Below are 27,683 nucleotides of genomic sequence, written 5' to 3' on the forward strand. Positions count from 1 at the left end.
TAACAAGATTTTTTTTTTTATTTTAAAGGGAGAGCATCGGAGAGGGAGACAGATCTTGCATCCCCTGGCTCATTCCTCAAAAGGCTACAACAGCCAGGGTTGGGCCAGGAGCCAGGAACTCCACCCAGGTCTCCCACGTGTGTGGCTGGGGCCAGAGCACTCGGGCCATCTTCTACTGCTTTCCCAGGCATGTTAGCAGTGAGCTGGAGCGGAAGTGGAGCAGCCCAGACTTGAACCAGTGCCCATGTGGCATGCTGGTGTCCTGGGTGGCGACTTAATGTGCTGTACTGGCCCTTTTTTTTTTTTTTTTTTTTTTTGGACAGGCAGAGTGGACAGTGAGAGAGGGAGAGACAGAAAGGTCTTCCTTTTGCCGTTGGTTCACCCTCCAATGGCCACTGGGCCACTGTGTCCAGCGCGCTGCAGCCGGCGCATCTCACTGATCCGAAGGCAGAAGCCAGGCGCTTCTCCTGGTCTCCCATGGGGTGCAGGGCCCAAGCACTTGGGCCATCCTCCACTGCCTTCCACAGCAGAGAGCTGGACTGGAAGAGGGGCAACTGGGACAGAATCTGGCGCCCCGACCGGGACTAGAACCCGGTGTGCCGGCACCGCAAGGCGGAGGATTAGCCTAGTGAGCCGCGGCGCTGGCTGCACTGGCCCTTTTTAAAGCCCCCTTGTGCTAGGCCAGCTCCTGGCCCAGGGTGACCGCTGCCACTGTCCCCACTGTGAAGCAAGGATGGGGCTGCTTCTGTTCATGCCCAGGGGTCCTGGACCCGCACCCACCTTGTACCCCACACTATCAGTGCAGCGTGCTCCAGGCCCCCACGTCCGCGTGTACCCTCCTGCACCATGTGCCTGGGCCCATTTCTAGTGTGGGGGCTGGGGCATCCTTGTGGACCAAGCCATATCTGTGGGACACCCTGGGGTAAGAGTGGATTCCATCCCGCATCAGCCACAGACTTGGTCTCTTGTCCCGTGGTGTTCCAGTCCACCCTGTCTCCCTCCTACAGGGGATTACAGAAACGAGGTGGGAGGTGGGAGGCCCGTAGAGGAGGGGGCTGCCCTCCTGCCTTGGCCCTGTCGGCCCAGGAGTGACAAGGGCTCCCATGGTACCTGGCCCAAGGAGCTCCCCAACCCACCCACAGCCCTGGGAGCAGCATTTCCAAGCTGCCTGCTGCTGGAACCTCTGTGTCCTTTGCAGGTGGGAATCGGTGTGGGAACAAAGCAGCACCCGGCGATGCTCAGGCGGCCCAGTGCCGGATAGAGTGCTGACCTGTGTGGATTCAGCTCATGAAGACCCTCCCTCAGCCCCCTGAGCCTCTTTCGTCCGTCTCACACGCACCCTTTCCCAGCCTCCTTTGTGCCAGAGCTGGGCTGTGGCTGGTGTGCGCCCTGGGGTCTGGTGGGGGTGCTGGTGAGCAGCAGTGGGGGCTGCAGCCGCTGTGCCAGCAGTAGTGTGCCGTGGTGGCCTTGGGCTTTGTCCTCCAGACCCGGTGGTGACTCCGAGCTGCACAGGCACCGGTTCACAAACTGGGCTTATGATATGGTTGGCGGGATCCGTGGCTTCCGCCTGACAGAGCAGTTCGCACGAGGAATGGCAGCACGTGTCCAGGAAGTGGGGGTGTCAGGACTGGTCCCCTGCCTGGTTGGAGCTAAAGGCAGTGGGAGTCTGGCTCGCCTCTGGAGAAAGGGTGACAGAGCTCCTAGAGTCACCGCCAGTCATAAGACATAATAAAAAATAAATATTCGGTCTACAGTTCCTACTACGGGAGTTCCTAAAACCCTTCGAGTTGACTGTCTAGTGGGATGGCTTCCAGCAGGATGTGGGCTGATCTCCAGGAGACCAGACTAGCATGAGGGGATTGCAACTCTAAGCCCCATCCCCAGCCTCAGTAGTGGGCATGGCTAGAGCTCGATTCAATCATCAATAGCCAATGATTTGATCGATCTTGCCCTTGTTTGTGGTGCAACCTCCATAAACCCCTTGTCTAGGGGGCCAGTGCTGTGGCACAGTGGGCTAAGCTTGCGCCTATAGCACCGGCATCCCATATGGACCCTGGTTCATGTCCCAGCTGCTCCTCTTCTGATTTAGCTCTCCGCTATGGCCTTGGAAAGCAGTGGAAGATGGCCCTAGTGCTTGGGTCCCTTGCACCCACGTGGGAGACCCCGAAGAAGTTCTTGGCTTTTGACCGGCTCAGCTCCTGCGGTTTCGGCCATTTGGGGAGCGAACCAGCAGATGGAAGACTTTGCTCTGCCTCTCAAATATTTTTTAAAATAAAAATCCCTTGTTTGGGCATTGCGGCACAGTGGGTAAGGCTGCAATGGGGGAACTCCCATAGCCCATGTCTGAGTTCCCTGTTTGAGTCCTGGCTGCTCCACTTCTGATTCAGCTTCCTGCTGATACACACCCTGGGAGGCAACAGGTGATGGCTCAAGTACCTGAGTCCTTGCCACACACGTGGGAGACCTAGTTCTGGGCTCTTGGCTTTGCCTTGACCCAGCCCTGCGTGTTGTAGGCATTTGTGGAGTGAACCAGAGGATGGAAGCTCGCTCTTTCTCTGTCACTCTTGATTGAACAGGTAGTGCTCAGTGGGGGACTTGGGCTCTAAGCCCCTCCCCTCCTCCCACCCCGCCCCCGGCAGCTAGTAGGTGACACCACAGTTAGTTCCACATCGAACAGGCTTTTGCTGGATTCTAGAACCCCCACAGCGGGGCAGCAGGTTTTACAGGATATGGACGCGATGAAGGACAGCAACAGAGAAAGGCAGACTGGTTCAGATCAGGTTATCCCTCTGTAAGGGTTAAAGCAGGGGGGGGCGTCCTTATTATCCGAACTGGCAGACTGGAATTTCCTGTTTTCAAGGAAAAACAAAACTGCTCTGTTTTGGGATCCACTTGGTTTTGTGAAGTTTCAGCATGAGGAGGGACACTGAGCGTGACTGACTCCATTTCGGTGCGAGGCAGTGGCCGCCCGAGCTCTGGTTCACAGGCTGCTCCCGAACTGCATCCTCTATGTGCTCTACGAGAAAGCAGCCAGTCTGGGGAAAATGTTTTCCCGAGTTCCGAGTCACTCTTCTCAGTCACCCCACCTGCCATCCGCAGCCAGCTAGCCAGAGTGTGGGTGGCCCCCAAAAGTTTGTAAAGTTCTGAGATGCCCTAAATTGGACTGGGGAGAGGGTGGGGTAGAAGGGAGGAGGGGGGTTGACCCCTAAGGAGCTACAGGCAGAAGAGAACTGAGGAACATTTGACCTTGAATGTGGGTTAAGACCCTAGGGCCAACTCTGCCCGACTCCCTGGGTGCCCCCCGCAATCCTGCTGGCAGCCCCAGCCTTCCCAGAGGCCGCAGTCCCCGCTTGTGGACAGCCCCCCTGTCCCAAAGCATTCTGCTCTCACGCACCACACCGCCAGTGTAGACGCAATGCACTAACTCACACCTGCCTTCCACAGCATTTCATTATCAACTGCCCTGGTTTTTCAGACAGGACAAGGCTTTGGCAGGTTGGTTTTTTTTTTTTTTTTTTTTTTTTTTTTTTTTTTTTTTTTTTTTTGACAGGCAGAGTGGACAGTGAGAGAGAGAGAGACAGAGAGAAAGGTCTTCCTTTTGCCGTTGGTTCACCCTCTAATGGCCGCCGCAGTAGCGCGCTGCGGCCGGCGCACCGCGCTGTTCCGATGGCAGGAGCCAGGTGCTTCTCCTGGTCTCCCATGGGGTGCAGGACCCAAGGACTTGGGCCATCCTCCACTGCACTCCCTGGCCACAGCAGAGAGCTGGCCTGGAAGAGGGGCAACCGGGACAGGATCGGTGCCCCGACCGGGACTAGAACCCGGTGTGCCGGCGCCGCAAGGCGGAGGATTAGCCTGTTGAGCCACGGCGCCGGCCGGCAGGTGTTTTTTGCCAGCTACTACCCACTGTTGCTTCTGGTGGCTGCACAAACTTGCCCCAGGACCTGTCCATTCTTCTTGGCTGACATCTGTAATGGTCCAGAAAACCTTCTTATTTCTGAAATCTCTTGGCCCAAGAGTTTTGGGTTAATGCTCCTTGGAACTTTTTTTTTTTTTCTTCAGAGGCTGTAGTAGCTCCAGCAGAGCAGAGCCAGGAACTCAATCCGGGTCTCTCACGTGGGTGGTATGAACAGAATTACTTGAGCCACCACCTGCTGCCTCCCAGGTGCGCATTAGCAGGAAGCTGGAACTGGAAGCAGAGACTGGGCTGAAATTGTTGGAGGCAGGGGAGGGGTGGGAGGGCACGTTCCCAACTGCATTTGTTCCAAGTTCTTGTGAGAGATGAATTCAAAGCAAAGCTGCAGACCAAGTGCAAGACAGGAGCAGGATTTAGTGAGGAGTAAAAGAGAACACAGCCGGAGGTGAAGACAGCAACCTCCAGAGGGACTCTTGCCCACCTGGCTTCGATCGCTCCCTTTATTGGGTGGGGGTGGTGCCCTGGTTGACTCTACAAATGGGGTGGGGTTTGATGACCTCCAGCAGGGTCTCATGGCATCTCCACGTGGAGCTCAACATGCACGCATTCATCATGGCGTTCTGTACGTGGTGCGGTAGTCTCAGGTGCATCGTGGCAAAGTGAGTGCCGAATCTCCGAGGAAGGGGGTGGGATTTTAGCAGAGCAAGGGTATGGAAGGAGACAGCTGCAGCCTCTTAGCTCTATTGTTCACTAGTTCCCTACCAGATCAAAACTAGGCCCTTCATAGAGGATGCTGGGATGCAGGCACTCCACGCAGCTGCCCAACTTCTTGGCCAAATGCCTGCTCCCCTGCTCCGTAGTTGCTTTTTGTACATATTTTAAGATTTATTTATTTGAGAGATCGGCACGGTGGCGTAGCAGGTAAAAGCCATTTCCTGAAATGCCGGCATCCCATTTGGGCGCCAGTTCGAGTCCTGCCTGGCTACTCCACTTCTGATCCAGCTCTCTGCTCTGTCCTGGGAAAGCTATAGAAGATGGCCCAAGCCCTTGGGCCCCTGCACCCGCATGGGAGACCCAGAAGAATCTCCTGGCTTCGGATCAGTGCAGCTCTGGCCTTTGCGGCTAACGGCAGTGAACCAGCAGAAGGAAGACCTCTAACTCTGCCTTTCAAAAGAAAAACGGGAAAACACAGAGAGAGAGAGAGAGCGCGAGCCAGAGCAAGTGAGCGAGCTGGGCAAGGCTAAAGCCAAGAGCTTCTTCGAAGTCTCCAACATGGGTGCAAGGGCCCAACCACTTGGGCCGTCTTCCACTGCTCTCCCATGTGCATTAATTGGAAGTGGAGCAGCTGGGACTCGAATGGGCGCCCACATGGGATGCCAGTGTCACAGGCAGAGGTTTTACCTGCTATACCCACCACAGCGCCAGCCCCAGGTAGTTGCTTTTAATAGCACCAAACAACTTCAAGAGAATGACACCTGTCAAGGCACAAAAAGAAAACTTTCAGCCCTGCTAAGGGCTGTTGCTGTTGCGGAAACAAGGCTGAGATAGTCCATTATCAGGTCCAAGGGTTGTGTGTGTTCCAGATGAAAATGTTCTAGAACATCACCAACATTGGTTAGACATGTAGCTAAGTAACTCCACAACTGGTGCAGATGCCCAGCGGGCAACAAGCCAATCAAGGGCACTGGGGAAGGGTGCAGCTGCTGCTCAGCTCCTAGATTCCCCGAGGGATTAAGGCAGTGACCACTGGGGCCGGCATCATGGCGTAGCAGGTTAAGCTGCCGCTTGCAGTGAAGCACTGGTACCAGTCCCAGAGGCCTCTGCCACACAGCGGCTGGAGCCTACAACAAAACTTGGCAAAAGACCCCATCCCAGCGTCCTGCCTCTCACCGTGGGGAGTTGGATGTATGAACAGTGGGTGAGGTCCCTGATGGGGTGAGAGAGGTGCAAGGGCTTCCTGGGGCTTCGTCAGGAAGGGTGAGGGAGACCAGGGTGCCTACAAGCCCGGAAGTGTGCCAACAACTCCCAGCCGCTTGCTCCTGGGCCTATTGCTGTTCCTGCCTCCTGGTCGGTTATTGTCCACCAGGGTAAACTTCACCCCACCCCGTTAGAGTACACCCTCCGGTCTTAGAAACAGACTTCACATGCACCAGTTCCCTGCCCAGGTGCTAGCAACAGCCTCCATAGCTGGGCTAAAACACAGCCTGGAGCTCAGAACTCAACCCCACACAGATGTCAGAGAGGAAGCTACTTATATCATCAACTCTCACTTCACAGTGTGCACCCTAATAAACAACACAAAACCCAAGCCCCTAGTACACTAACATGCCGCCGTGGGATATGACACACATACCAGAACACTGAGACCTTACCAGCACATCACCTGCAGAAGCAGCAACTAAGGAGACCAAGCAAAGGGACCACCTGTTCAAGAACAGACTGTGAGCTCAGAGGTATGCCTGTAACAGCAGGTCCTTCTTGGTCAGGGTGACTGTAGCCGGCTGTTGGCAAGGGAGCAGCAGGCAGGACAGCCAGAGGCTGGCTGTCACAATATGGACTACAGTCCAAGAAGCACACCTGGAACTGCAGCATCTCCTCAGTTAGGGTGACTTGTCTGCCGTCCCAGAGTTCTCCTAGCCAGGTGATTTGCATCTCTGGGCAGGGCTGGGGGCATATCTGCCCTTCAGTTTAGGGGACTGCACCAAAAGCCCTAGGGCACCCTCCACACACTGCATGGGATGTGGGAGTCACAGCCGGCAGGATGCTGGGCCCCTCAAGTGTGTTTGTGCGGGGTTTGGTTTTGTTAAATTTTTTTTAAAGATTTGTTTATTTATTTGAAACATAAAATTACAGAGAGGCAGAGGCAGAAGCAGAAGCAGAGAGAGAGAGAGGTCTTCCATTTGCTGGTTCACTCCCCAGATGGCCACAATAGCTGAAGCTGGGCCTATCCAAAGCCAGGAGACAGGAACTTCTTCCGGGTCTCCCACGCGGTGCAGAGGCCCAAGCACTTGAGCCATCTTCTGCTGCTTTCCCAGGCACATTCGTAGGGAGCTGGATCAGAAGTGGAGCAGCTGATACCCAAACTGGCATCCATATGGGTTGCTGGCACTGCAGGCTATGCCACAGTGCTGGCCCCTCCAGTGTGTTTTTGATTCTGTAGCAGCCAGAGGCCTTCTTCAAGATGTATATCAGGGGCCAGCATTGTGACAGCGGATTAGGCCACTGCTTACAACACCAGCATCCCATATGTGTGCTGGGTCATGAGTCCTGGCTGCTCCACTTCTGATCCAGCTCCCTGCTAATGTGCCTGGGAAAGCAGCAAAACATGGCCTAAGTCCTTGGGCCCCTGTAGCCACGTGGGAGACCCAGAAGAAGCTCCTGGCTCCTGGCTTCAGATCGGCACAGCTCCAGCCGTTGCAGCCATTTGGAGAGTGAACCAGCGAATGGAAGACCTCTCTCTCTCATTCTCTCTCTCTCTCTCTGTGATTCTACCTCTCAAATAAATAAATAAAATCTTAAAAAAAATAAGCACTTTCAAAGAAAGGGCTGAGAAGTCTCAGAGCTCACCTGCTGCCCGTGCTCCAAGAGGGGTGAGGACCCCTGACCCCCTGGCTGTCCCCCAGGCTGACCCACTCCCTAGGAGGAGAGTCCCTGCTGCCACGGACCTCAATCCTGCACATCTCCCTCTCCCTCCGGCCCCTGGGGTGGCCCAGCTGGGCAAGGCAGCGCATGGCCGTCAGCCTCCCCAAACCACCGAAGAAGTGGCCTGGCCACAGCCACCCTCTGCCCTGACTGCTGCGAGAGGCAGAGATGGGCACCCAGCCATGCCCAGCCCCACTCCGGCCACAGAGGAGCACCCATGACCCCCCTCCTGTAGCCAGCCCAGGGCAGGAAGTGTGGACGTCCAACAACATTCGGAGGCAGGGGAAAGGGAAGACCCTGCCCTTGCCCACACTCTTCCCCAAAGAAGACCTCGGATCCAGCCAGCAGGCCGCAGCCCCGGCCCTCGCAGCCCTCATCCCCGCCCAGCCCCGGGTTCCCGAGCCCAAGGACGCCCACACTTGAGACCCATGCTTCCGGGTATCTCAGGCTCTCTCCCCTCCCAGGACTTTGCTCCGGATGCCCACCCTATGCTCACACATCTGCCTCCCCACAGCGCCCAGGGCAGCCCAGGTGCCAGGCCCAGTGCAGCCCACGTCCTCTCCAGTGAGGGAGCCCAGAGGTGGGAGCTGAACCCAGAATCCTAACTCAGAACCGTGAGAAAGACCACAACACAGGTGTCTACAGAGCTGGCAGAAAGAACACCTCACGATTGGGCAGCTGGCTACAAGATACGATCTCAGTGGGGCCTGTGTTGTGGTGAAGGGGATAAAGCTGCCACCTGCAGCACTGGCATCCCCTATGTCACTGGTTCGAGTCCCAGCTGCTCCACTTCTGATCTGGCTCCCTGCTAATGGCCTGGTAGAGCAGCAGAAGATGGGCCAAGTGCTTTGGCCGCTGCATGCACATGGGAGACCTGGGTGAAGTTTCTGGTTCCTGGCTTTGGTATCTGGGGAGTGAGCCAGCAGATAGAAGACCTCACTGTGTCTCTCCCTCTCTCTCTGTAACTCTTTCAAATAAAATAAATATTTTCTTTAAAAAAAAATACAATCTAAGTTAATATTTTTTTAAAAAAAAGTATTTATTGCAAAGAATGCTGGACACAGTGTGGTGTGCGGCTGAGACCCGTGCGTTCTGGGGAAGCAGAACGCCTGTCATTCAGGTGCCTCAATCGTCACAGCCAAACCCCAGCAGCCCACCAGGCCTGGCGCTGCCCACACAGAGGCCACACAGGGCCAAAGCTGGGGGGGGGGCTGCACCCTTGTCCTGACCCCAGACCTCCCTCTGCCCTGTCCCAGCCCTGGTAACGCAGGAGTCCAGCAGCGCCTGCCTTCCCTCTGCACACACGGGGCCTCGGTGGGCTCGCCTCAGGGGACACCCACATGGGCACCCCCTGCTGCTGACCGAAGGGACCCGTTATGGAGTGTGTCCAGGTGATCAAAGTCCCAGAACTTTGAGGGACACAGAGCTGAGGTGCCGCTTTCATGTCCCAGAGGCAGCAGTGGGTCCTTGGCCTGGCCTGAGGGCAGGGGGCTCCGACAGGAGATGAGTCCCACGGGAGCTCCCGCCCGGCCATGCAGCAGATTTGCTCCACCTGCAGCCTCACAGCTGCTGTCACCTCCACTGGTGCGACTGCCAGGCGGGGCCAAGGACACTGGCTTCTCGGGGAGGTGCCACCTGCAGAGAGCTCGGGGCCAGGCTCTGTGTACAAAGCCAGCCTGGGATCCAGGGGCCTGGCCTCACCACAGCCCACCAGTGGGGAGAGCAGAGCCCCTAGTTTCAAATCCACATACTTTCTGGCCCAGGCCCTTAATGGCCAGCCGGTCTGGTTGCCAGCTATCAAATGGGCATAGGCCCCGGGGCCTGGACCCAGAGGCACTCAGAGGCCAGACTTGCCAAGGCCATTGTCACCAGGCGCACGGCACCCAAGTGAACAACTGTGACGGGGCTGGGAAAACGCTCCCTCCATGCGGGCTGCCTCCGTTCCCACCCTCTCCGCTGCCTCAACCCTTAGGGAGAGGTGGACAAAGCCCAGGGCAGATCTTACAGACCACAGCAAGCTCCCCTGACCCAGCTGCACACATTCCTGCGTGCACACAGGTGGCCGCAGGTGGGAGGCCACCTCCTCCCCGGAAGCCCACGTGCACAGCCGGGAAGGGGAGATGGGGCGGCCTCTCCCTTGAGCACTTGGGTGTGGATACCATGAAGGGAACGCATACAACTGCCCTGTCTCTCCGTGAGCGGCGGGAAGGGGCGGCCAGGGCCACCAGTACATGCGCAGGGAAAGGGGTGAGCTGTGGCCTCCTCCCGCAGGTTTTTGTCATCACAGCACGCAGGAGCCAGCACACTGCTTCCATGAGCGCCCACACATGTGAGCAACATGGACACAGGGGCCTGGCCATGCTGCCCCAGAGGCTCTGCCTTGGCTGCCACCCTGCAGCTCCCAGGGAGCCATCCCTCTCTCCCACCTGCAGCAGCAGCAGCTCGGGGTCCCATGATGACCTCCGGCACAGGAAGTGGCCATACAGAGGACAGCAGAGACCCAGCACAGGCCACCAGCGCCACTCCAGGCCACCAGGCCACAGCAGCGACATCCCAGCGAGCACTTTCTGTTTCACATTTGAGGGTTTCACAAGTCACAAAGCCACATGGTGAACAACGACAGCTAGGGGCTATGACTGAAGGGCCGGTGCAGGCCCGCCAGCCCAGCCTGCACACACGCAGAGTGGCAGGTCTGCGCCCGGCCTCCTGTGTCGCTGTCAACAAGGAGGCAGGCTGGTGGGGGCTCTGGGGGCCACCAGCCATGCCTGGCCTTGACAATGTTCCTGCATGGTGAGCATCACACAGACTGAGGGCATCATAAACGACTCGTGTGCAGAGATCCACGCCTGCCCAGGGGTCACAGCAGACAAGACCGTCACTGGTGAGCAGGAACTGTGACGAGGGCTTCCTCCGGAGGCCTCGAGATGTCCACATTCTGCACAACGATAAAGACAGACAGCGCTGACCCTAAGGGCACAGGGTCAAGACCTTGCACAGGGGTCAGCACTGTGACATAGTGGGTGGGCTAAGCCTCCACCTGCAGTGCCAGCATCCCATATGAGCACCGGTTCACGTCCCGGCTGCTCCACTTCCAGTCCAGCTCCCTGCTATGGCCTGGGAAAGCAGTAGAAGATGGCCCAAGTTCTTGGGCCCCTGCACCCACGTGGGAGACCCAGAGGAAGCTCCTGGCTCCTGGCTTTGGATCGGCTCAGCCCTGGCTGTTGTAGCCGTTTAGGGAGTGACCCAGTGGATGGAAGATCTCTCTCCCTCTCTCTATTTGTAACTCTACCTCTCAAATAAATAAATGATCTTAAAAAAAAAAAAAAAAAAAAAAAAGAACAACTTGGACAACAGGACAAAGGCAGGGTGTGTGTCCCGGCCAGGGCTCCCCTAGCACGGGAGGGCCAGGCTTAGGCTTGCACCCTCAGCAGCAGGGGCAGGGAAGGGAATCAGCTCCCAGGGGCCTCCTCCCTGGCTCTAGGCATCAGGGGACGGTGTCGGCTGTAGCCAATCATGGAGGGTGCCAGGCATGACTGAAGCCCCAGGAGCCTTCTCGGAGCAGTGGCCTCTGGGAACTGGGGGCTCTCGTGGGAGACCCTGCCTTGCCCTGTGGTACAGTCACAAGGGCACTGAGAGGACTGCTCTTCTGGACGACAGTCGCTGCCCAGTGCTGGGCCCTAAGGCACGGTCCTGTCCTAATCCTTAAAGCTGCCCGGGTCAGAAAAGGTGTTCAAGAGGCGTAGGCCGGCGCCGCGGCTCACTAGGCTAATCCTCCGCCTTGCGGCGCTGGCACACTGGGTTCTAGTCCCGGTCAGGGCTCCGGATTCTATCCTGGTTGCCCCTCTTCCAGGCCAGCTCTCTGCTATGGCCCGGGAAGGCAGTGGAGGATGGCCCAAGTCCTTGGGCCCTACACCCGCATGGGAGACCAGGAGAACCACCTGGCTCCTGGCTTCGGATCAGCGTGCTGCACCGGCTGCAGCGGCCATTGGAAGGTGAACCAACGGCAAAAAGGAAGACCTTTCTCTCTGTCTCTCTCTCTCTCTGTCCACTCTGCCTGTGAAAAAAAAAAAGAGGCCTAGAGCCGGGAGGCCACGGAAGGAGCCCTGCCTGCCCCCTGCAGCCTCCAGCCATTCTGCAGCCTCTGGGCCCAGACCTCAGTGGTGCGCTGCTGCGCAGCCAGCCACACCCAAGCTCAGGTGCTTCCTGGGCTGCTGGCCCAGGGGACTTCCCCACCCCCCAGGGCACCTGACTTTGGGAAGCACCTGACCCAGCCCACACCAGGGGCCACAGCTCCCGCAGGCAGTGCCCCTGCTGGGCCTGGCCCCACAGACACTGTGTGTGGGCACCCCAGGAACCCGCCCAGCACCCCAGCAGTGACCCTGCTGCTACCTGAGGCCTGTCCCGGTGTGTGTTCACAGCCGCCACATTCAGGAATATGGACTCCACTTTACAGCCTGCCAAAGAGGACAGGCGGGTGAGCTTCTCTCAGGAGGGGCTGGGCGTCCTTCCCCCTCCCCCACAGTCAGCTCTGTGAAGCCCCTTGCAAGGACGTATCCTCGGGAGGCTCCCAGGCAGCTTCTCACCTCGCGGCCATGAGCGGCTGCAGCGGCCACAAGCCGGCAGGACCCCAGTGCCCCACACCCCACTGGGCCACACAAGGCTCCGTGCAACGGGACACCCGGTGGGTCCACTGGTCGCCACAGAGCTTCGGTCCCTCTCCCCAGAGCACCTGTGAAGCAGGGGAGGGCTGACCCAGGGGGTCTCGGGCGGGCAGCAACATCCGGAATGTTCTACGATCCCAGCCCTGTTGAGTGCTGCATGGGTTTTGGGGAGAAGCCCCTCTCCCAGGTGGGCCACGGTCAAGGAAGGATGCTGGGGAGGTTCCCTGAGCCACAGCTGTGTTAACAACACACCTGCAAATTGGGAAGGCGTGTGTGTGTGTGTGTGTGTCGGGGGATGGATTCTTTATGGGATTTTCAGAGAATAACAAGATCCCACAGAGCCAAGGTCATGGCAATGGAAGGCCAGAGTGCGGGAGGTTTCCTTACCGTAAGCCACGGGGGTCAGCTTCAGGACTGTGTGCAGCGGGCATTTGAGGTAGGGCAGCTGTTCTGTGGACACAGAGGGGGAGGCTGGCATGCCAGGGGTGCTCGGTGACAGTCCCTCCCCCCAGCCCTGCCCCAGGGCCAGGCCTGCACCTGCCGCCTTGTCCAGGAAGTAGGCCAGGAGGCAGCGCATCACGGCCTGGTGGCAGATGACCAACACGTTCTCCTGCCGCTCCAGCTCCATGATGACAGGCTCCAGTCGCTGCACCAGGTCCTCATAGGACTGCAAGGGCGAGCAGGGCGGTCCCTCAGGCCTGGCTGCCGGGGTGCGGAGCGAGACGGCCGCTCCCGGACCCTCCCCATCCTGGCAGGCCAAGCACAGGGTGGGCAGCTGCTCCAACGGGACTGCAGCAGTGAGACGCCAGGCTTAAGCGGGAAGCTGGGGGTGTGTGGTGGGGGAGCCTGAGGCCTCGGCCGGAGCTCCGGGGATTTCAGCCCCTGCACACAGCCAGGTCCTCAGGCACTCAGGCTGAGCCTGCCCGATTCCTGCCTGCTCTGGCTGGAAAGCGAGGCCTGCATGGACTGCTGGCCCTGGTGGCGCCGGGCAAAGCCCAGATCAAGTCTTTTGGAAACCGTCACTTTCTGACCTGTGTTTCTCCCTGTGTTCTCAAGCCGGAGCGCCCAGCTGCTGGTTCTCCGCTATCTGGGTTGGTCTCAGGCTCCGTGCAGGCAACAGTGTCACCCAGAGCTACACGATCCCCAGGGATGGGATAGAATGGGGACCTGTGAGCCCTGCATTGGGGTGGAGGTGCTTCCACATGTGTGCACGTGTGTATGTGTGCACACACATGTCCATTGGGGGCGTTTTAATATGGCCACTCCCCAGAGCACACGGAAGTAGGCAGAGATGCCAGGGTCAAAGGTGACCAAAGTGACCTGGGGCCTGGGCTGAGCAGGGAGCCTGCCAAGGGTAGGTGACAAGGGCAGACTGCATGTGGGGACCACGGGCCCTCTGCAGAAGGTCCCCTTGGGTCTGGAACCAGAGGTGGGGTCAGTGCCTGGAGTGGCAGGGAGGACAGGGTTGCCCTATGATGGGGGACGCGTCCAGGAGGACGGGGCTCAGGCAGAGACCTGGGTCTCATGCTGGCAGGGCGCCCTGACTCCTCAGCTATGTGAGCGCCCTGGAAAGCGCCGACAGCTCCCTGTGAAGGGGCCGGCCTGCGGACGCAGGGGGAACAGAAGTTAGCCACAGGGTCCCTGGAGAGCTGGACCCCACGAGCCAGACTCGGCTCAGGCCCTGCCCTTCCTAACCCTCCACCGCGGGGAGGGGACGAGGAGCAGTGGGTCCTCTGCTGGGTCCACGCCAGGTGCCTGCCCTGTGCATCACGTCCTCCCTCCACCCAGGGAGCGGACAGAGGCCTGGGCCGCACAGCTGGGCGTACAGAGGGGGAGCACACCCCCAACAGGCCCTGCCTCCGAGGCCAGGTCCCCCCGCTGCCCACACAGCCCCTGCAGGGCCCCCACAGACCCGCAGCCACAGGGCGCACTCGCAGGCAGGCAGCCCCCGGTCCCACCTACCTCCCCCTTGGGGTACCGGTACCGGTACTTGTCCTGGTCCCGCAGGGCAAACTCCAGTGGATAATGATCTTGAATTTCCTCGTAGGTCATCTCCTCACAGACGCCCTAGGGGACACACTGGGTCATCGCAGCGCTGGGCCAGGCCCGGAGGCCGGCCTCGTGTCAGGGCAGCAGCAAGGGGAGACCAGGCTTATGGGGCATTTCCTGGGTGACACCTGGAGCTTGGAAACCAGGAGGAGAGCAGGCCCTGGGGCACACCGAGCCCTGGGCAGCCCCGAGTCGGTAAAAAGCCAAGTTCAACAGTCCGGGCCCCCACAGGACTTTCTTCCTGTGCTGGGGAAACCCTGTTTCTGAGTACAGACAGCTGCGTAAAGTATACAGCAGGACATCACTGTGCCATTTGGGACACACACGCACATGCACACACACATGCACACTCACGGCACCTTCTACAGATGCCACTACAAGAACAGAGAAGAATTCTTAACACTCACTGACACTGAAGGCCCAGGGGGCCCAAAGCAAGCGGGGCCGGAACATCATGAGCCACGAACACCCGCCCCAGAGCGCGGCCTGACCAGCGGCCCACACTGCTCCCCCTTGGCCTCCCAGTTCATTCCTCCGCCCAGGAACCCAGGAATGTCTGAACTTCTGAGTTTAGGCCAAGACACGCACAGGGCGGCCACACCCAGGGAGGGGACACAATAACGCCCTTGGCCTTTGTCCCAGGCTTTTCCTACAAGGCCTTAGGGGCAAAACTGTCCACGAAAGACAAAGACGCAAAGTTACAGCTGTGAGTGCCACCAGGGGCAGGCACTGGGGCACTGTGGGTTGGGCTGCTGCTTGGGATGCCTACATCCTGCATCAGAGTGCGGGCCAGCTCCTGCCTGCTCGGCTTCTGCTCCAGCTCCCTGCGAATGTGCCCGGGAAGCACACACACATATATATGTGCTCCCTCTCCCTCTCCCACATATGTATATATATGTGTGTGAGTGTGTGTATATATATGTATATATATGTGAATATGTATATATATATATTATATATATATATATATATATGATTCTTTGAAAAGCTCCATAAATACAAACCTATTTTAGCTAGACCGACTGAGGGGAGAAAAAAACCCCCAATAAAAAGAGGAGGCAGTACTGCCAGCCTTCCAGAAACAAAACAGATCATCAGGGCCTACCACTATAGACAGCTACATTCCAACACGCTAGGTAACCTAGATGAAAGGGGAAAATTCCTAGGAAGGCAGCCACCACCTGCTGCGGGTTGAACTGTGTCCCCCAGGGAGGTACACTGAAGACCTACTCCCCGGGAGCGCGAATGCAACTGGAGGCTGCGGGTAGAGATGCGGGAAAGAAACGCGACCCGGTGAAGGCCCCAGAGGAGGTGAAGAGCATGGCGGGATGGCAGAGAAAGCTCCCAGTGTCTGAGCAAACACGGTTATCCTCGTGAGCAGAGAGCTCACAGCAGCACCAACGAACTAGAGGCACTTCTGTCAGGCCTCACTGTCTACCTTCCAAATCACAGCAGACAATGTCTACTCAGAAAAACTGAAATAAAAACTGTAGGATACTGAAAACACGATCAGGCAATATTAACAGAATAAATGTACGTTGTTTTAGATCCCTCAGTGAAAAACAGCTCTTAGGTTAGGCTAAACAAACAAAAAACAAAACAAAAAAAATACTCCTTTCACATAAAGAAAATAACAAAAGAACAGACACTTAGCCTAGCAGTTAAGCACCTTATATTTTGGGCAGGTTCTGTGCACAGTAGGTTAAGCCACCACCTGTGACACCAGCATCTTACGTCAGAACGCTGGTTTGGGTCCCGGCTGCTCTGCTTCTGATCCAGCTCCCTGCTGGTGCCCCTAAGAGGACAGCAGAGGACAGCCCGAGGGGTTGGGCCCCTGCATCCACATAAGAGACCTGGGTGGAGTTCCAGGCTCCTGGCCTTTGTCTGGCTCAGATCTGACCCTGTGGCCATCAGGAGTGTGAAAAAGCAGTTGGAAGATTTCTTTCTTAGTAACTCCCTCTACGTCTGTCATTCTGCCTGTCAAATAAACAGTCAATCTTAAACAGACAAACAAGATAGTTGCATCACATAGAGGAGGATCTGGGTTCAATTCCCAGCTTTGGCACCAGCTCAGCCTTGGCTGCTGGAGGCATTTGAGGAGTGAGCCAGCAGATAGGAGCCCTCTCTGTCTGTCTCTCTGCCTCTTTTTATACCTATCTCTCAAATAAATAACTCCTCTTAAAAAAGAAAGAAAATAATATAAAAAGTTTAAAAATAAAACAAAAGTGTGGATAAAAGGCAGAAAATGCAAATCAAAACCACAGTGAGGTAGTACCTCACATCCAGTAGAGGCCACTATTAAAAAAACAGAAAATAGGCCGGCACCGTGGCCCACTTGGCTAATCCTCCGCCTGCGGCACCGGCACCCCAGGTTCTAGTCCCAGTTGGGGTGCCAGATTCTGTCCTGGTTGCTCCTCTTCCAGTCCAGCTCTCTGCGGTGGCCTGGGAGGACAGTGGAGGATGGCCCAAGTCCTTGAGCCCTGCACCCGCGTGGGAGACCAGGAAGAAGCACCTGGCTCCTGGCTTCGGATCAGTGCAGTGCGCTGGCCACAGCAGCCATTTGGGGGGTGAACCAACAAAAAAGGAAGACCTTTCTCTCTGTCTGTCTCTCACTATCTAACTCTGCCTGTCAAAAAAAAAAAAAAAAAAAAAGAAAAGAAAGAAAAGAAAGAAAGAAAATAACAGTGTTGGCAAGGATGTGGAGAAACTAACATTTGTACGGCACGAGTTCAGGAGTCCAGGGTGGGAGAAAGAGTGACAGAAAATATAGGAAGAAAGGAAGCCAAAAAATGTTCAGATTCTAGAGACCCAGAAATCTAAGAATTTTAATGAACCCCCAAGCAGGATAAACCAAGAGAACCATACCAAGGCACATTATAATCAAATTGCTGAATATCAGTGATAAAAGAGAAAATATTAGGGGCCGGCGCTGTGGTGTAGTAGCCTAAGCCTCCGTCTGCAGTGCCAGCATCTCATAAGAGCATGGGTTCAAGTCCCAGCTGCTCCACTCCCAATTTAGCTCTCTGCTATGGCCTGGGAAAGCAGGGGAAGATGGCCCAAGTCTTTGGACCCTTGCAACCACATGGGAGACCTGGCTCCTGACTTTGGATCAGCCCAGCTCTGGCTGTTGTGGCCATCTGGAGAGTGAACCAGTGGATGGAAGACCTCTCTCTCCCTCCCTCCCTCTGTAACTCTACCTTGCAAATTAATAAATAAATCTTAAAAAAAAGAAAAAAATATTAAAAGTTATCAGAGAAAAAGATACATCACAGATACAGCATGTACAGTACAGAGCTGGGAATGCTTCCTATAGCAACAATGTCACCCCAGAAGACAATGGAGCAGCATCTATTTAGAAAACTTTCCTTATTTACTTATTTATTTATTTGACAGAGAGACAGTATTCCCAACCCCCAGTTACTCTCCAAGTGCCAGCAATGGCTGGGGTTGAGCCAAGCCAGGAACCAGGAACTCATCCAAGTCTCCCATTCAGTGGCAGGAACCCAACTACTTGGGTCATCGCCTGCTGTCTCCCAGGGCACATGCTATTTAGGAAGCTGGAATCAGAAGCAGGCCGGGACTTGAACTCAGGCACCCTGATATGGGGTGAAAGTGTCCCAGTGGGCAGCCTAACTGCTAGGTCAAACACCCAGCCCCAGAACAGCAGCTTGCAAGAGCTAAGGCAAAACGAAGGCTTTGCTATTCCACCTCACTGGGGCTTTCCAGATCCCTCTCCCCTGCCCGCTGCTCTCTCCTGGGTGACTGCTGTGGACTACACCCACAAAGGCTCCCTTGGCCCATAACTTCTGGCTGGACTGGGTCACGGGGAACCTAACGAGAGGCCCAGAGAAGGAGAGCATGGTTCAGAGTTGCACGCCCAGGCTCCCCGTGCAGAGCTGCTCTCAGAGGCCTCAGCCCTCCCCAAGGTCCTGCCCCATCAGGTTGCCCCTTCCATGCTGCTCCCCACCCCCAGGAGGCTGTATCCCCTGGCTCCTGGCTCCGGCCCCAGGGTCAACAAAGGGCAGGAGCTCTCTGGTTGCCTGCACCCTGCCCACATATTTGTAAACAGTCCCTTCATAAACCCTCATTGCATTAACCTAATTGCAGTTTCCATCTGTTTCCTTTTATGTCTCACAAATTCCTAAGTCATGAGCTTTCGATTATTTCATAACAAAGCATCGAAATATGTAAAAAAAAAAATATGCAAAGCAATAGCTAAAAATGCAAGAAAAACAAAGAAAAAAAATTTTTTTTTGACAGGCAGAGTGGACAGTGAGAGAGAGAGACAGAGAGAAAGGTCTTCCTTTTGAAGTTGGTTCACCCTCCAATGGCCAATGCGGCCAGCGCACTGCAGCCGGCGCATCGCACTGATCCGAAGCCAGGAGCCAGGTGGTTCTCCTGGTCTCCCATGTGGGTGTAGGGCCCAAGGACTTGAGCCATCCTCCACTGCACTCCCGGGCCACAGCAGAGAGCTGGCCTGGAAGAGGGGCAACCGGGACTAGAACCTGGTGTGCCGGCGCCACAGGCGGAGGATTAGCCTATTGAGCCACGGTGCCGGCCCAAAGAAAATCTTAAGCATAGAGTGTCATCTAACATCCAGCTGTTGATTGACGATGATCAAGCGGAAGAAAATTAAGGACACAAAATTTGAAACGATATGATGAAAGCAATTGAATGAGCTATACATATGCAATTTTTCTTACGGGAGCTTTGAGCCACACAGAAAAGCAGAGGACAACACTATGATGAACCCACATACCCACTTCCTGTCCAAAATATTACCCACACACAGGCAATTGCATTCATCTAAACACCCGTGGCCCCACTCTCCAAGCAAGTGGGTTACTTTGCAGACAATGCTGATATGACTCAGCAATGGAGAGTGAATGGGAAAAGGCTGATGGTAGAATCTGGAGCCGGGGTTTCGTCATGTTTAAACTTGCTTTAAAATAACCCGGTTGGGTATAAGCATGGAAGAGCCGATGCAGGCCGTATGTTGAACATTGCTAAGGCTGGTATTGGGTACATGGGGATTCACGATAATAGTCTCCTTATTTTTATATATAATTTACATTTTCTATAATACAGTTTAGGGGCCAGTGCTGTGGTCTAGCGGGTAAAGCCACCACCTGCAGTGCCAGCATCGCATATGGGTGCTGGCTCTAGTCCCAGCTGCTCCACTTCTGATCCAGCTCTCTGCTATGGCCTGGGATAGCAGTGGAAGATGGCCCATGTCCTTGGGCCCCTGCACCTACGTGGGAGACCTGGGAGAAGCTCCTGGCTCCTGGCTTTGGATCGGCGTAGCTCCAGCCATTGCGGCCACCTGGGCAGTGAACTAGCAGACAGAGGATCTCTCCTCTTTGTCTGCCTCTGCCTCTCTGTAACTCTGCCTTTCAAATAAATAAACAAGTAAGTCTTTAAATAAATAAAGTTTAAAAAAACACAACAGGAACGTGATAGGTCAACACTCACCATTCCAAAAGGACAGGCGCCTGAGGGGCAAGCCCATTAACTAAGAACAGGCCGGAGGTGGTGTGGCGTTTAGGGGTTAAGCCACCACCTGCAGTGCTGGTATCCCATATGGGGGCTCGTTTGAGTACTGGCTGCTCAACTTCCAAACCAGTTCCCTGCTAATACCCCTGGGAAAGCAGTGGATGGTGGCCCCAAATGCTTGGGGCCCTGCCACCCACCTGGGAGACGAGATAAAACTCCTGGCTCCTGGCTTCAGGCTGGCCAACCCTGGCTGTTGTAGCCATTTGAGGAGTGAACCAGCAAATAAAAGATCTTGCTATTCCCCATCCCACCCTGTAACTCTGCCTTTCAAATAAATGAACTAAATCTTATTTAAAACAAACAAAAGAAAAAAACCAAGGACATTTGATTTGCCCATCAATAAAGTATTCTTGCCAATGCAAGAGTAATAAATGATAATAAAACGCAAGGTACATGACCGGGAAGGCAACACCTGGATGATCCTGATCTCAGAAGGTAGCTCCTCAAGAAAATCGAAGAGAACAGACTGAAAAGCCACCAGGGCAGAAGAAGCTGGCTGTGGGTTTTCTGTGAACCAACAATACCCAGAGAAAATACAAATACATAGTGCTCAAATCCACCCGCTCTTCTCTCTCTGTCACCACCCAAGTGCCAGGTGTCAGCACCCTACCAGGCCGTGGCAAGCCCCCCACTAGCAACTTCTCCAGGCTGCCCCTGCTTGGCCCCAACAGTCGTTCTCGGCACCGTGGGCCTGACAGTCAACACCAGCCAGGTTCTCTCCGGGATTCACCTCTGACCCCTTCCCAGACTCCTGCTGCAGGCAGTGTTTCCAATGGTGACAGTAAGAGCAGCCAGAACAGCTGTGCCAACAAACTCCTGAATCCGGTAGACACACCCATAGAGCAGAGAGGCAGAGGGGACTTGGGAGCCGGGACCTCTGGGCACAGGGAGCCCCACAGTGAGCCTGGTGGCACAGCATCTCTGTTTCCAGAAGCCGAGCAGGAAGGAGGCCCAGGCGGGCAAGGGCTTGGCAGAGCTGCCAGCAGTCATGGGTTTCTGTCAGAAGCCTGGAGCAGGAGTGACCTGACAACCAAAGAGGCGCCACAAGGACCAGAGCCCAGCTCTGCAGCAGCTCCCTGGATGAGGGTGATCCCGACCCCATGGGCCACAGCAGAAGGAAACGCTCCTGAGAGAGGCGACGTTAGCCAGAGCCTCAGAGTCTCACAAAGGCTCACACACAATGTCCAGCACTCAATTAAAAATGACCAGCAATGCATCAGACCCCAAGTTCATAACGAACTCTTAAAAATCGGGACACGCACCGTGGCACAGCCCAAAGCGCACGTGGGGTTGAGTTCTGCCTCTGCCTTCCCTCCAGCTCCCTGCTACTGTGCACCCTGGGAGGCAGCAGACAATGGCTCAGGTCCCTGGGCCCATGTCACCCGTGTGGGAGACCCAGACGGAGTCCCTGGCTCCTGGCTTCAGGGCATAAAAGCTCTCACTGTTACACGACACAAGAGCTCTGTCTCTCTTTCATTCTGTTTTTCAAACCAACCAACCAACAAATAAATCTTTTATCATTAAAAAAAGAACTCTTAAAAATCAACAAGAGAAAGCGAGAAAGCGAGACAATCTAACAGGCAGGGGGGAAGGGGGCGAAAGCTCACGAGACGTCCAGATGGTCAGAAACCACGGTTGACTACCTAATTAAGACAGGAGACTGCTGGTGGACAGACACAGACACATACATCATACACACTAAGAACCTCACGGGAAGGAAAGTAAAATAAATAACAAACAAAGGATACATATTAGGTTAGTAATAAGCTAACTGGAAAAAGATTAGATTGAAGGCCTCCGTCAGAACAGGGTGGTCTAGGTAGCTAAATGAAAAAGACAGGGGGGCCGGCGCCGCGGCTCAATAGGCTAATCCTCCACCTTGTGGCGCTGGCACACCGGGTTCTAGTCCCGGTCGGGGCACCGATCCTGTCCCGGTTGCCCCTCTTCCAGGCCAGCTCTCTGCTGTGGCCAGGGAGTGCAGTGGAGGATGGCCCAAGTGCTTGGGCCCTGCACCCCATGGGAGACCAGGAGAGAGAAGCACTTGGCTCCTGCCATAGGATCAGCGCGGTGCGCCGGCCGCAGCGTGCCTACCGCGGCAGCCATTGGAGGGTGAACCAATGGCAAAAAGGAAGACCTTTTTCTCTGTCTCTCTCACTGTCCACTCTGCCTGTCAAAAAAAAAAAAAAAAAAACTGTATACAAAAAAAAAAAAAAAAAAGACAGGGGGAGCAGGCATTTAGCCCAGCAGCTAAGACACCCGTGTGCCAGGGTTGGTGCCATTTCGTAGTGGGTAAAGCCACAGCCTGCGATGCCCATACCCCATATGGGTGCCAGTTTGAGTCCCTGATGCACTTCCCATCCAGCTCCCTGCTAATGCACCTGGGAAAGCAGCAGAAGGTCCAAGTCTCTGGACTTTTGTATCCATGTGGGAGACTCGGATGAAGCTCTTGGCTTCAACCTGGCCCAGGTCCAGCCATTGAGGCCATTTGGGAAGTGAACCACCAGAGGGAAAATCTCTCTAACTCTGCCCGTCAAATAAAATAAATAAATCTTAGAGAGAGAGAGAGAGAGAGAGAGAGAGAGACACCTGTGTCCCATATCAGAGTGAACCAGTAATGAGAGGTCTTTCTCTGTCTATAAAATTTTTAAAAAGAAAGAAGAAGAGAGGAATTAAAATTAAAAAGAAAGAAAGAAAGAGAGAGAGAGAGAGAGAGAGAGAGAGAAAGAAAGAAAGAAAGAAAGAAAGAAAGAAAGAAAGAAAGAAAGAAAGAAAGAAAGAAAGAAAGAAAGAAAGAAAGATTCCGGAGGAAGTGTTCCGCAGCCCTCGGCACCATCATGGCAGGTGAGCACAGCTGGGCCCCGACACCGGGGGGAGGGGGGGCAGCACAGGAATTACCGCATCAATCTCGTTGAGGACCTTCCACTGCTCATAGGGCACACCCAGTGCCTCAGCTGTTTGGATCGTCCTCTTCATCTGGCTCGTCCACACCTTCAGGTCCTTGATGTTCTGATCACTGATGAACTGGGCCAGGCTCTTAGCAAACTGGAACACAGCACAGGCAAGCTCAGACCCACAGGTTCAATATGGGTGCCAGTTTGAGACCCAGCTGCTCTACTTCCGGTCCAGTTCCCTGCTGGTGTGCCTGGGAGAGCAGCAGAGGGTGGCCCAAGTGCCTGAGCTCCTGCATCTATGCGGGATACCCAGAGGAAGCTTCAGGCTCCTGGCTCCTGGCTCTGGCCTGGCATAGCCATGACCATTGTGGCCACTTGGAGAGTAAAACAGTGATGGAAGAGCTCTTTCTGTCTCTCCCTCTCTGTAACTCTGCCTTTCAAATAAAGAAGTCTTAAAAACAAAACAAAACAAAAAACAAAAACAGAGTTAGAGAGAGAGGATCTTCTACCTGCTGGTTCATTCCCCAGATGGCCACAAAGGGCAGCACTGGGCCAGGCCAAAGCCAGGAACCAGGAGGTTCATCTGGGTCTCCCATGTGGGTGGCAGGGGCCCAAACACTCGGGCCATATTCCACTGCTTTCCCAGGCCATCAGCAAGAAGCTGGATTGGAAGTGGAGCGGCTGAGGCACAAACCAGCGCCCACACGGGATGCTGGTATCCCAGGCAAGGGGGTTACCCACTGCACCACAGTGCCATCCTTGTGCAGACCCCCCAGACCCTGCGTGCAGGACCAGTGAGGATTCATCAAGTGACCCCACCCCAAACCACATGCCCTGGCCACACAACCTGCCCACAGCTCCCTTCCTTGGACTGTGAGAGAGCCACCAGCCACACAGTGCAGACTCAGTCCCCTTCAGGGGTGGCACGGCTCTCCCAGGAAGGGCTCTGCTGGTGACAGCTCACAGGAGACCTTCCCTACAGGATGGGAACATTCTAGACTGCGTGATCACCTACCCAGACTGCACAGAGCTATAAGACTGGGAGCCCGGTCCCAGCACACACACACACACGAGTACACATACCCAGCCACCAGTGCACAGACAACTGACCTCCCTGCCGCGGGGGGACAGCCCCGGGTCCCCGCCAATCCGGCCCTTGAGGTTGAGCTCGCTTTCCCCATGCCGGCAGAGGTAGATGGAGCGCGGGGTCACGTGGATGTTCATGAGGTAATACACGATTCGGCTCTGGATGTGGTCAGCCACGCGGTTCACCACGTAGCTCTGTCCCACGTCCATGATCTTGATGTAGGACAGGTCCCTTTCCAGAGAGAAGGCAAGAGGTCTGTGAATGTGGCCCGGGCCCTCAGGGGCACGCCTGGCCCGCCCGCCCCAGGAGCCAGCTGCAAGGCCTTGCATCACCTGGTGTGAGCCCACAGCACGCAGGACTGGCAGCCGGGGTGAGAGTGCTGGGAGTGAGCCGGGGAAAACACAACGTGTGTGACACAGACAAACCCCGTGAGATGTGCTCAGCACTCATCATGCTTCCCAGGTGGGGGTCAGCGTGACTTCCTGACCCTCGTGTGGCCCCAGGCGCCCTCTTACCTACCTCAGAGCTCTCACCGCATTGTCTGCAAGGGAATCAAGAGACAGATTTCCCCAGGGCGGCCCCGGAAGCAGCAAACACTCCTGTCCCCTTCCCCCCTCATCAGCTCACTACGGACCTGGGCTTTTCTTCCCCAGGACTCCCTGGCCCTGGAACCTGGTCCAGGTCATCTGTATATGCCAAGTAGTTGCCACACCCCAGCCTGGCACCGGGGCCAGGACAGGAAGCAGAGGAGGAGGTGCCGGGCAGCCGCCACTACCATCCCCGCTCGCCACTTTCTCGGCAACACTGGAGAGCCCGTGGGTGTGTGTAGCAGCGCAGGGGTGGCTCCGGTCAACCCTGGCACGCTCTGGGTCCTCTCATTTCTGCACTGAGGGGGACCTCAGTTTAGGGCTTTGCAAACATTTTGTATGAAAATAAGCCTATCTTTTAATTCTGTTTTTCACCCACTTCTGGAAGTCCCCCTGAGCCATCCCTCCCCCAGCTGCTGGTTTTCCTTGGTCCCCAAGCATCGCCTACTGCTCCGGGATCATGGACGACCGGGCGCAAGGCTGCATTCCCGCCCAGCACTCCACGCTCGCCCCAGTCTCTCCGTATCATGAATTACAACGGCTGTGTAACGTCTGCCAAGGGCTACGCTGTTATTTGCTTAACCATTGCCCCATTTATGCTGAGACGGGAGTTGGCAAACCATGGCCAGCAGGTCAAAGCCAGCCCACAGGCTGCTTGTATAAAGTTTTATTGGAAGACAGCCCTGCTGACTGATTTAATTATTATGTTCCCTTTGCACCACATCGGCAGAGCTGAGTAACTGTCAAAGAAACGCCCACCCTTCAAGCCTAAACAAAATGTCCTCCATCCCACCCTTTACAGAAAACCTTTGCCAACCCCTGGTGATGGGCCCTCAGCTGAACCCTCCTTAGGGGCCGACAGACCCCTGACCACCCAGCATCTGATTGCTCTTCCATTCCAGAGGGAGACAAGTGGAGGTAGCAAGACCCAGCCACTGCCTGCCCTCCCTCTTCCCAAAAACCAGGCTGCACATTTAAAGAAATGCATATGGGGCCGGCACTGTGGCTTAGCAGGTAAAGCTACCACCTGTGATGCTGGCATCCTATATGGGCACCTGTTTAAGAACAAGCTACTCCACTTCTGATCCAGCTCTCTGCTAATGGCCTGGGAAAGCAGCAGAAGATGGCCCAAGTCCTTGGACCCCTGCATCCACATGGAAGACCCGGAGGAAACTCCTGGCTCCTGGCTTCAGTCTGGTCCTGGCTCTTGTGGCCATTTGGGGAGTGAACCAGCAGATGGAAACCCCCCCCCCCTCTCTCTCTCGCTGTAACTCTGCTTCAAAAAGATAAAATAATTTTTAAAAGATGAAAAAATGGCCGGTGCCACGGCTCAATAGGCTAATCCTCTGCCTGCAGCGCCGGCACACTGGGTTCTAGTCCCGGTTGGGGCACCAGATTCTGTCCCGGTTGTTCCTCTTCCAGTCCAGCTCTCTGCTATGGCCCAGGAAAGCAGTGGAGGATGGCCCAAGTCCTTGGGCCCTGCACCCACATGGGAGACCAGGAGAAGCACCTGGCTCCTGGCTTTGGATCAGCACGGTGCGCTGGCCACAGCAGCCATTGGGGGGTGAACCAACGGCAAAGGAAGACCTTTCTCTCTGTCTCTCTCACTGTCCACTCTACCTGTCAAAAAAAAAAAAAAAAAAAAAAGATGAAAAAATAAAGAAACGTATGTCAGTTTGCAAATGTCTTGTGGGAAGACCTCTGCACAGAAGCCAAGCTTGATGCTAGGATGGACGAGCAGAAAACCCTGACTTGCAGGCTTCCAGATGAGGCAACAGGCCTTCTGCAAGTCACCTCTGGCCAAAGACTTCCGCTCCAAGCAGAGAAATGAGAAAGCTCAGAGGGCCTCTGCGGCAGCCACCACCAGAGGGAGCCCCAGGAGGCGGCCAAGAAGGAGCCTGGCCCTGCCCAGCGGGCGGCAGCACAGGCACTGTCCTCCCTCACCTGTCCAGGTCCTCGTCCAGCGACTCGTACGAGTTCTCGTAGCACTCGATGCGCCTCATGAAGTCCTCGGTGGCCTCGTCACTGTCGCGGTTGACGTAATCGGGGCTGCCCAGTTTGACTTGCTGCCAGGGCCGGGCACAGAGCAGGGACACATCAGGACGGAGGCCAAGGAGACTGCTGGGCAGTGGGTGGGGGGCCTGAGCCTGCAGGCTGCCCTGGGGGAGCTGCTCCCATCGGGGAGGCCTGCAGCTCCCCAGCCTGCACTCTCACACTGGAGCCCTGAGGTCCAGGCCTCCACCCTCGTGGCATCCAGGGGGGCCTGGAAGCCGTTTTGCACCCTGAACCATCTCCCCAAGCCCTGATGGTCCTTCCTTAGACAAATGGGGTGAGGGGGAGGACCCATCTCCCCCCTTCCCAAAGCCCTTCCCACTGCCCAGGGGATTGTGAGTGGGGAGGAGGCTCCTGCCTAACACTACACGGCCTCTCCTCCCCCAAGGCTCAAGATCAAGTTAAGGGCAGCCCAGGCCCCAGCCCCAGCAGGGAGAGGGACCTCACTGCCACAGGCCACCTCTGGGGTAGCACTGCCCCCAGCACTCACCACGATGTTGGCAGCTATGACCTCAGGATCCACACAGATGGACTCGACAAAAAAGGTCTGCAGCAAAGACCAGACACAGCAGCGCGGGCAGCAGGGAGGGAAGCAGGGGCACGCTCAGGGCTGGGGCCCGGCTCCGTGCTCTCCACCGTGCCGGGCCCTGGCCCTGCCTCTGGACGTGGAGGCAGGGCTGCCACAACCCCGACCCCTGGGAGGGAAAGCTCAGGCGGGAAGAGCGGTCCCCATCATCCCGAACGCCGGTTGCCCAATGCCTGGCATGCATCAGGAGGCGGAGAAATGAGGCCCGGAGGGCCCGGCAGTGCCACAGCTCAACCAAGGAGGGCAGTGCAGAGGCCTCACCTTGTAGCCATTCTGCTCCCCAAAATTGAAGATAGTCGCTCTCCTTTCTCGGGTGGTATTTGTTGCGTCAAAAACCTAGAAACAAAGAGTTCTTTTGGCCTCTAGCCCTGGAGCTGGCCTGGTGAGACCCCTGCAGGCCCAGGATGCACCTCTGAAAAGAGGAACGGGGTGGAGAGGAAATGGGAAGGCTGGTTGGGGGGCTGACAGAGCAGCTGGGACCCAGCACCGACCCATTTGGGGCTCTTTGTGAAGTGCAGGGCCTGCCCGAGGCCCCTCTGGTGCAGCCCACTCACAGGCAATGCAAGCAGCCTTCACAATATCAGTTTTTAAAAGGGAATTCAATCAAAGCTCACCAGGTGTTCCGTCAAAACCCCCGACCAAAAGAACAGGGACAAGTCAAT

The 27,683-nt window shown here is 55.9% G+C and overlaps 1 protein-coding gene across 2 annotated transcripts in view; it reads right to left on the bottom strand.

Annotated features, from left to right (window-relative positions):
* Positions 1-8,596: 8,596 nt before the first annotated feature.
* PFKFB4 (6-phosphofructo-2-kinase/fructose-2,6-biphosphatase 4) overlaps positions 8,597-27,683 on the bottom strand; it is a 29,827-nt gene continuing 10,740 nt past the window's right edge. For both annotated transcript variants that reach the window (XM_062200806.1, XM_062200807.1), the window contains 10 exons: positions 27,283-27,357; positions 26,926-26,982; positions 26,328-26,449; positions 23,820-24,027; positions 22,714-22,860; positions 14,179-14,283; positions 12,754-12,883; positions 12,604-12,666; positions 11,945-12,009; positions 8,597-10,490 (listed from right to left, as the gene is read on the bottom strand). In XM_062200806.1, the coding sequence (XP_062056790.1) occupies positions 10,431-10,490; positions 11,945-12,009; positions 12,604-12,666; positions 12,754-12,883; positions 14,179-14,283; positions 22,714-22,860; positions 23,820-24,027; positions 26,328-26,449; positions 26,926-26,982; positions 27,283-27,357 (1,032 nt within the window). In that variant the 3' untranslated portion in view covers positions 8,597-10,430. The remainder of the gene's footprint in view (positions 10,491-11,944; positions 12,010-12,603; positions 12,667-12,753; positions 12,884-14,178; positions 14,284-22,713; positions 22,861-23,819; positions 24,028-26,327; positions 26,450-26,925; positions 26,983-27,282; positions 27,358-27,683) is intronic.

This window comes from Lepus europaeus, chromosome 9, assembly GCF_033115175.1.
Source record: "Lepus europaeus isolate LE1 chromosome 9, mLepTim1.pri, whole genome shotgun sequence".
Lineage (NCBI taxonomy): Eukaryota > Metazoa > Chordata > Mammalia > Lagomorpha > Leporidae > Lepus > Lepus europaeus.